At 51.6% G+C, this 9,277-nt stretch overlaps 1 protein-coding gene across 1 annotated transcript; it reads right to left on the bottom strand.

Moving 5' to 3' along the window:
* Positions 1-800: 800 nt before the first annotated feature.
* On the bottom strand, positions 801-8,365 carry Slc46a1 (solute carrier family 46 member 1). Its single transcript, XM_027426570.2, has 5 exons — positions 8,058-8,365; positions 6,842-7,694; positions 4,897-4,980; positions 2,708-2,864; positions 801-2,188 (listed from the first exon to the last, which is right to left on the bottom strand). The coding sequence occupies exons 1-5, from the start codon at positions 8,283-8,285 to the stop codon at positions 2,131-2,133; spliced, it is 1,380 nt and encodes a 459-aa protein (XP_027282371.1). The 5' UTR covers positions 8,286-8,365; the 3' UTR covers positions 801-2,130.
* Between the last annotated feature and the right edge of the window lie 912 nt (positions 8,366-9,277).

The raw sequence follows: 9,277 nt of genomic DNA, 5'->3' as shown, positions 1-9,277 counted from the left end.
TCCAGCTTGGAGTCAGCAGGTACCACCCTGCTACTGACTACTGGGGGCAGTGTGATCGCACCTCTTCTGGAGCTGGCCAGGGTACTTGCCCTCAGTCCCCACTGTCAGAGAGCCAAAGGGCTCTCTCTCCAGGCTTAGGAACACCTCCCTTCCACTGTCCTTCCTGCCAAAGACCCCATCTTCCATGGGTCGTGGCTAGACTCTGGCTGTGACTATCTGTAGTTCTGATTCTGTCACCAACCCTACATCCTGTTCTGAGGTGAGGAAGATGGAATGGTACCCTTAATGACAAAGTCAATGACAATACAGTGTATGAGTTCCCCTTGGGGAAACATTCTGTCTATCTTTAGTCCACGCTCTCCAGAGGTCCCTGTGTGCAGTACTCAATAAGTTTCTGGTTTTTCTTGTTTGGGACACGTCACTACTACCTCCACTGTTCTGGCCTTCTGTTGATCTGTCCTCCTGTCTTCCTGGGGAACCAGAGCACAGCCTTCTGTCCCAATCAGGGTAGAAGTATCAAGCCTCTTCTAGCTAGGCACTATGCTCTGTGGTAACAGACACCTCAGACTGCGTGCAGAACAAGCAGATGGGCCTTGACCTCCACCAAGCATGGTTGACCACAATGACCTCAAGACAGGCTCATCTGTAGCCCTTCAAGCTGCCCAAGCTTGCATGGTCTGTGAGTTCAGGGTTTTCTGCCTGGCTGGGCTATGTAGCTGCTGCCCCCAGGCTGGGGCTGAGTCAAGATAGTGGGCAATGAACTGTTCAGGGACATTAAGAAGATGAAAATCCAGCCATGGTTTGTCCATCCCTTCACTAGGCATCTCATCCTGATATATGAAGATGGAGGGATCCAGAGCATCGAACCACTGGGCTTCCTAACACATGCAATTAGGTGTGGTCCTTGTAACCAGACAGTTTGGGCAGAGTGCTGACCCAGTTTTCACTAGGTTTATTCCAGATCAAGGTGCCAGAGTGGAGCCTTTCCTGCCTCACAGCCTCACAGTGGTAGGGTCAGTGGAAGGCCACTTCTTGCTTAGTTTCCATCTCCAGAGGGGCAGTGAGGCAGCAGTGTGGCAGCAGGATGGACCCTGCTGCCTTCGTTTTCCCTGGGAGACTTCTCTTTTACCTGCATAGTTTCCAGCCAGGAAACTGCCCTGCAGGGTAGGTGGGTAGAGAGGTAGACGCAGGGTCTAGCTCTCACAAACAGTTCTGATTTGAAGAATCACAAAACTCCCACTTTGGATCAGATTGGAGAGAGCTGCTCACAATAGGTCAGGTCTGCCTTTGAGCTCTAGGCCCAGGTCTTTCCAACCTCCATTCACTCATGGGAGCAGGGAGGATGGTCTCAGCGCATGGCCCTGCTCAGCACCAAACTATATGGGAGGGCCAAATGGCAGCCAAAAGAGATCTCACAGGAAGGAGCCGCCAGGGTTTGGGCCCAAGTGTCTCCACTGCTCACAGGCCTTTCACTCCTCAGCAGCTTAGACAGCTGGAGCTTGGAGGGGCATGCCAGGTTCCAACCCCGAAGGCAACTCAAGAACTCCAGACAAGCGGCTGCTGGTGTCTGACTGTGCCAAACAGGCTAAGAGCAAGAAGACAGAAAGCCCCAAAGCCCAGTGACTCTTCAGTCTGACTTAAATGATTTACTGTGACAAATGACATGGCTGAGGTCAAGAGTGAATAGACTGAGGTCAAGGGTGAGTAGGCTGAGGTCAAGGGCTGATTCCCAACCACAGACAGTGTTTCTCCCTCTGGGACAATACTCCCCCAGGTATCATACTTATCATTAGGGGTGACTGGAGACCACTGCACACATCAGGGTCCTAGTACCATGGGCTGAAAGGAGAAGTCAGGTCTCATGCTTCACTTGGTCCCTGAGGTGCTATCTCCTTCACTCTGGAAGTTTCTGAATGATGAATGGATCAAAGGGCGAAGAAACCCTTGCCTCAAATGGCCCCCTGTAGTCTGCCCTGAGTGGATCTGTCCTGGTTAGACTATAGATCCTATGCATGGACAGTGGGAGACCAGGTGGTGTCCATAACTGGCTTGACCACCCTGTCAAAATCGAGTACTGCCTTTAGAAGGCCAGCTGCTGTGGGTCCACTGTTCCTCATGGCCTCTGGCAGATCAGGAACTCTGAGGAAACTGCTGGAATTCAGGGTGTGGATTGGCCTTCTCCAGGACCCTGTGAGAGACCAGAGAGATGGTTCAGAATTGACATGGGGAACCCCCAAACCTGGTCTGGAGAGATGACATGGGACTGACTTGGGTGGGTGGCTGCAGGTGTCTCCCCTCCCAAGAAGACAGGAGAAGAACTCTTAAGACTTCAGTGGGTCAGTTTAGCCTGGGGTTCAGCCACAAGTAGCCAAGTAAGCTCTCTTTCTATTAACACAGTTTGGCCACTATGGTCCTGTCTGCAACATGGGAATGGGGCAGGCTGAGGGGGCCTGATGGAGAGAACAGGATACAGCCTTGTCTAGTAGTGTTAGCTTGATCCCTGGCCACATGTCCTTCTACCTTGCTCTGGAGATATAGGTCCTAAAAGATCAGGCAGCCACCTGCATGGGTTAGGGTCAGTTCTGGATGACATACCTAAAGGACAAGGGTTCCAGGAGCGGAGCTGCCGTTTTTAGTTAGGAGCAGGGGAAAGAGGACGCCTCTGGGAAAGTAAGACACCATGATGAGAAAGGTCAGGGCTCATTACCCAATCAGAATGGCCGGGATGAAGAGGAGGCCAGCTCCCAGGAGGAAGGGAAAGCCCTTCATGAAGTTTAGAGTGGCTGGGTAGAGAGAGTTGAAGATGCCGGAGGCCATCAACATGGCCAAGCTATTCACACAGGCCACCGAGGAAAAGAGAGCTCCTGTGAGGGAAGAAATACCATGCTTCAGAGTTGGAAAAACCAAGGGTCAAATGAGGGCAGTGCTACCTCATAGCTGCATGACCTGGGGCGAGACATTTGGCCATCCTTACCTGTAAAGACTCAGTGAAATTATACATGGGAAGTGCCTGGCAGAGGGGCTATTAGATACATAGCTGTTAACTGTTATTAAATTCATAGAAAAGCCTGTGTGGTACCTTTAACTTTTAAAAAATTATTATATAGCCGGGCATTGGTGGCGCATGCCTTTAATCCCAGCACTTGGGAGGCAGAGGCAGGAGGATCTCTGTGAGTTCGAGACCAGTCTGGTCTCCAGAGCGAGTGCCAGGATAGGCTTCAAAGCTACACAGAGAAACCCTGTCTCAAAAAAAAAAAAAAAGAAAGAAAGAAAAAAAAATATTACATTTATTTAATGTGCATGGGTGTTTTGCCTGCATGGAGGCCTCTGTGCCACGTGAATGCCTGGTGCCACTGGAAACAAGAAATGGGCATCAGAATCAATGGAACTGGAATTGCACATGGTTGTGAGTCACCACATGGGTGCTGGGACTCAAACCCACGTCCTCTGGAAGAGCAGCCAGTGCCCTAAACTGCTGAGCCATCTCTGCAGCCCCAGTTTGGTTTGTTTTAAGAAATGGTCTCCCTGTGTGGCTCAGGTGGCCCTTAACACTGCAATTCTCCTGCCTCAGCCTCAAGTGCTAGGACCACAAGGGTGATTGCATTCATTCATGTGTGTGTGTGTGTTACTAGAGCCAGGCATGTGTGTGGAGGTCAGAGGACAACTTTCAAGAGCTGGTTCTCACCGGGCCTTGGTGGCACACTACTTTGATCCCAGCACTCAGGAGGCAGACACAGGCAGATCTCTGTGAGTTCGAGGTCAGCCTGGTCTACCCATCGAGTTCCAGGACAGGCTCCAAAACTACACAGAGAAACCCTGTCTCCAAAAACAAAAACAAAAACAAACAAACAAACAAAAAAGGGTTGGTTCTCTCCTCCCATGTGGATCCTAGATACCAAACTCAGGTTGTCAGCTATTGAATGGAAAGTACCTATCACAGGTGACCTACTAGAGGGGGCTGCTATTTCCCACAGTGAGAAATATGCTGGGTGAAAAAAGTCCACTGCCTGCAAACATGGTGAAACACAACTGAAATCCCAGCTTTCAGGAAGCTGAGGCAGGAGGATTTTGAGTTCAAGGCCAGCTTTTGCTACTTAGCAAGACCTTGTTTCAAAACAAATAAAAATATACAAAAGTATACTGAATGAAGGAATGAGGCATTTTAGCAGACACCGGGACCTGTGCCAGAACCCAGCTTTGTAACCCAGTTGTTGCAAATTGAGCAATAACCCAATAGAAACAGAGACTCAACTGTCTGACTACAAGGGCCTGCGAGTGTCCTGGGGAACAAAGGCCTCAATGTCATGGATAACAGAACGAGCCAGGGCTGGAGTCCAGCTACAAGAGCAGGTGGTGTGTGTGTGTGTGTGTGTGTGTGTGTGTGTGTGTGTGTGTGTATGTGTATGTGTGTGTGTAGCTGGATGAGTGGCTGAAGCACTTGCTATACTACCATGAGGACCAGAGTTCGTATGCTCTGTACCCACATAAAACCTTGGTGGGTGTGGTGGGCACCTGTAATCCCAGTGCTTGAGAGGTGGAGGCAGGAGATCCATGAGTGGTTAGCTAGACTGCCCACGTCAGACTCCATGTTCCTCAAGACTCTGAAGCCACATACATGTGAACGCATATACATATGCATTCATGAATCCCCATCCCAGTATTTACTGAGCAACCTTGAAGAACTCAATTTAACCCTCTAGGTCTCTGCTTCTTCATTTGACCACTAGGAACAACGAGGCCTATGGCATAGGTTGTTAATTCCCTCTGGACTTGTATACTATGACCCCAGCAAAGCAGGAAGCACTGGTATCATCACACCCACTTTACAGATGGGAAAAACGAGGTCTGAAGAGATAAACTCCAGGTGAGAGGGTACAGACTGGCCCTGATACTCACCCTGCTCCGACTTGCTCACCAGCTTGGAGAGCTTGGCCCGGATGACAGGTGTAGTGACCAAAGACAGGAAAAGCAACCCATACCCTGCAGAGAGAAACACTGGTCAGGAAAGAGATCAAGGAAGGGGTCCTGACAGCAGCAAAGCTCCTACATACAGACCAGGAGGGACAGATGCTGGACCCAAGAGGAAAGGACAGCAGCTTTCTCCAGGCTCTCCTATCCGCTCATTCTTCCTAAATGAGAGCTAAGCCCTACCGATGGCTTTATTGGAATACCCGATGGACACTTGGCTCTAGAAGGGAGATGCCAGGACCCAGAAAATGAGCATGGGCTTTGGAGTTGGCCCTGAGTTCAAAACCCTGTACCATTGCTTACTATGTGTATGTGAAACCTTGTCTAATGAACTTCTTTGAACCTATCTCCTGTCCTGAAACAGGAAGACCGAAAACCTCTACCGGAGGATGGTTCTACAGTGTCGGGGGTTGACTGACAGCCACAAAGTCAGGCCCTAAACCTGTGAACTGTCTTCTATGGAAATTGAGTCTTTACAGGTATAATCAGGAAGGACCTTAAGAGAGGCTCTCCTTTATCAGGCGACCAGTCTCAGACGAGGCCTGCCACTGCAGCCTCAAGCAAATGGGATACAGCTTCCCTCCCGATGCCCCTGAGGGAACATTGCCCTGGGACCTTCTGATTTCAGCTCAGTAACTCTGATCCTGGACTTCTGGCCTGTCGCACTGAGAGAATACCTCTCTGTTGTTTAAGCTACACAGTGTGTGGCAATGTGCTTCAGCCACCTTGGGATGAGGGGGTGACCATCTGTGAAGGGCACGTATTGAGCACATAGCTTGTGAGTTCCCTTGCTCCTGGCATCCGGCTACTTCTAGCCATACAATGTATGGCTCTGGCTCAGCATTTTATCTCAGCACTGCCCAGGGTCGTGGCCTTCGGTGAATTGGTCCCCAGTCCCTTCGGCTTCACTGTGAGTCCAGCAGTGGAGTTAACACAGCTGCTGCTATCAAATGGATGACTCTGCACAAGGCAGTTCCAGGCTCTAGCAGAATATTTACCTTCTTTTAGAAAGGTAACTTCTTCATTCTCTAGCCAGCGGGTAGAGAGAGGGAAGGGAAGGGAGGGGATGGGAGGGGAGGAGAGGGGAGAGGAGGGAAGGGGAGGGGAGGGGAGGGAAGGGAGGTGAAATGAATCAGCAGGAATTTTAGAGATTTTGACTTTTTAACAAATGCAAAAGAGAGCTGGGCAGTGGTGGTGCACACCTTTAGTCCCAGCACTCGGGAGGCAGAGTCAGGCAGTTCGAGGCCAGCCAGGTCTACAGAGCGAGTGCCAGGACAGGCTCCAAAAATACACAGAGAAACCTGGTCTCAAAAAACAAACAAACAAACAAACAAAAACCCAAAACAAAACAAAAAAGCCCAAATGCTATAGAAGGCAGAGTAAAGTTTTTAACGCCTGTGATTCTAGGATCTGGGAGGTAGAGGCAGGAGGATCAGAAGTTCAAAGTCATCTTTGGCTACACAGAAAATCACTTGGCCAAGGCTGAGCCTGTCTCTAAACAAATAAATAAGATCCTTTCGGGAGGGAGGCCCTGTGATTCTTATCTGAGAGCCAAGGAACAAGATATTAATAACTTGGACTTTGCTTAAGAACACTGTATATAAGCTATAGGAGGCCAAGGGGTGAATCAATTAGCTTATGAGCTATGCTTCTGTCTTTTGCTCTGCATTCCTAACAATATTTATGGTTGATAACATGCATTAATTACTTTGGCCACTGAAGCTCTACATTTTCTGTATATCAGACGTGGTATTTTCTGGGGTTTCTCCGTTGTCTGTCCTCTGCACAGGCTGACAGTGTAACTCTAGGTCCAAAGACACAGGCTTGAAGCACATTTGGGGGCAACGAGTGGACGGCCCTGTTTTCACTTTACCTGTGAACATGAGGGGTGTGGTGGTAGCAAATGCAAAGACTACCATGCCCAGGATATTGAAGGATAGGCCAATCTCAGCCACCCAGGTGTCTGCCAGGCAGTATTGCATTAGTTTTAGGCCCACCAGGCTGGTGAGGTAGGTTAGGTGCTGGGCTGCAGAGCCATAGCCAACAAGCTTGGAGTCCCAGCAGAGGGGCGTGCTCAGCTCATAGAGTGTCAGGATGTCTTGAGCCCCAAAGTGCACAGTGATCACAACGAAGATGGCCAATGAGTACAGCGCTATATGCTTCCTGGACTTCTCTGGGGCTGCGACTGCATACAGGTTGACAATGGCTTGGTGATGGTGGAGCGTGAAAAGCCTGGCGGACTTTGGCTCCTTCACTGTTTCACCAAAACAGAATGCTGCATACAGAGTCATGACGATCAACAGGGCCAAAGCCAGCCAAAAGGGATTGGCATAACCCTGGGCCCGGAGCCAATGGCCCCCGAGAAGGCTTGCCAGGGTCCCAGCCACACCAATGCACGCTTCCAGCAGAGCCATACGGAAGGTGCGACTGTGGTTAGAGCTGACATCCGCCACAGAGGCAAAGCTAGCGGCCAGGAGGCCATTGAAGTCTCCTAGAAGGGCACAGAGGACTCGGCCAAGCACGAAGAAGCCGACGTGCAGTTGTAGCTGCACCACAAAGATGTACACCACGACCTGGAGCAGCAGGCCAAGAGAGGACAGCACCAGCAGTGGGCGGCGACCCACGCAGTCACTCCAGGCTCCCAGAAGGGTGGACCAGAAAAGTCCCACCAGAAAGCCTCCCAAGTTCATGTAGAGGGTCCAGTGGGAAGTCAGGGTCTCCACTTCCTGTAAAGATAGAATCGCCAGGGCTCAGGCCCTCACTTTGGTTAGCTGCCATCATCATCCTGGGAGCTACAGGGTTGAGGCCTCACTTTGGAGCCCTAAGCCTCTTGCTTGGAACGTTCGTTGAACGTGTAAAAACAGACCCTGGAGAAGCATTCCCTCCGTCTCCACACTTAGGTTAACGCTCCAGGCTAGGCATTCTCTAGGCCCACTACCCGCACCACAACGCGGTCCTCAGCCCGGGCAGGGCCCCTTTGCCCCGGCTCCGCCCACCACGCCACGTGCATCCCTTCTCAGGGACCCCATCTTCCGCAGGCCCCGCCCCGTGCCGTGCTCCGTGTCCACAGCTGCTCTGCTCCCCGCTACCTGCATGATGGGATCCGCGCTTTGGTTCCCGCAGTTCCCCCGGTGGCGGGTGCCATTGTAGCCGAGCTCGGTGCTGAACCGGTGCCACAGGTACTGCGTGGTGAGCGGGCCTTGCAGGACCAGAGCAAAGTTGGCCAGGAAGACGACAGGCTCCACGGGGCCGCGGAAGAGCACGGCCGCGGCGGAGATGCTGTGGGACGAGCCCGCGGGGCTCACGCGCCCCTCCATGAGCGAACGCGGAGGGGCTGGCACCTCGGGACCAGCTGCGGAAGGCCCGGGCCAGTCGACGTTGTCTGCGCCGGCGCGGGCCTCCGGCTCCTCTCCCTGTTAAAGTCTGGAGGGGCGGGGCATGAGATTTCAGCCTCCAAAAGTTTGGCCCGCCGCTGTTCTCTAGGCTGGGTGTAGTCGAGCTAGAATCCCTGTGGGATGACCTCACTTCAAATAGCTCAAAGATACCAGCTTGCCGCAGCCCTCCCTCTTGGGCCCAGGAACACTCAAATGAATAATTAGAGTATCAATAATTAACATTAATTGAACATTTACTTTGTTCTGGGGCCAGAAACTCTGAGTGTATTATCTCGTGGCAACCTTATAGACTAGCCATTTAATGATCCGAATCCAGAGATGTGGAAGTCAGGTCAATGGGTACGCAGGGCTAGAACACAAGACTGGGTGTGCCTGCTGTGTGGTGTCTGCAGCTGTACAAGGACAGCCAGAGCCTGACGGCCTACGCAGGAGCACTTCATCTGGAAGAAAAACTGCGCGGAGGCCGGGACTGTTGGCACACACCTTAAACCCCAGCACTCAGGGAGGCAGAGGCAGGAAGTCCCAGGCCAACCAAGGCTATATAGTGAGATCTATACATACTTTCAGACCAGGCCAGCCTCAAACTCATAGAGATCCTCCTGCCTCAGGCTTCTGGGTGCTGGGATTAAAGGCATGCCCACTTGCTGTTATACTTAATAGCTATCGGCTATTGTTAATAACTAATAGGCTGTCCCTTGCCCCTGCTCTTGCCCCGGGAGCCTTTCCTGGAGCTAGTTTCACTTCTAGGGCTGGGATCTGATTCTGCAATTCACTTAGAAGAGCAGAGACAAGATGAGGAGACTGTTGAGGTCCCTGGGTATGGTCCTGTGCTCTTGGGTGCTCGAGGTTGCAGAAACTGGGCCAGAAAGCAGACACCTGCAACTGTTGCGGAGCTCTCCGACTTCCTGTCTGTC

This window comes from Cricetulus griseus, chromosome 7 (genome assembly GCF_003668045.3).
Source record: "Cricetulus griseus strain 17A/GY chromosome 7, alternate assembly CriGri-PICRH-1.0, whole genome shotgun sequence".
In the NCBI taxonomy this organism is placed as follows: Eukaryota; Metazoa; Chordata; class Mammalia; order Rodentia; family Cricetidae; genus Cricetulus; species Cricetulus griseus.
The sequence above is the reverse complement of the archived record's forward strand: the minus strand, read 5'-3'. Positions and strand labels throughout refer to the sequence as shown.

Coding starts and splice junctions, on each gene's coding strand:
- Slc46a1 (XM_027426570.2), bottom strand. CDS start 8,285: ATGGAGGGGCGCGTGAGCCCCGCGGGCTCGTCCCACAGCATCTCCGCC. Junction 7,695..8,057: donor GCGCGGATCCCATCATGCAG/GTAGCGGGGAGC, acceptor CTATCTTTACAG/GAAGTGGAGACCCTGACTTC. Junction 2,189..2,707: donor ATCCCGGCCATTCTGATTGG/GTAATGAGCCCT, acceptor GGTCTCTCACAG/GGTCCTGGAGAAGGCCAATC.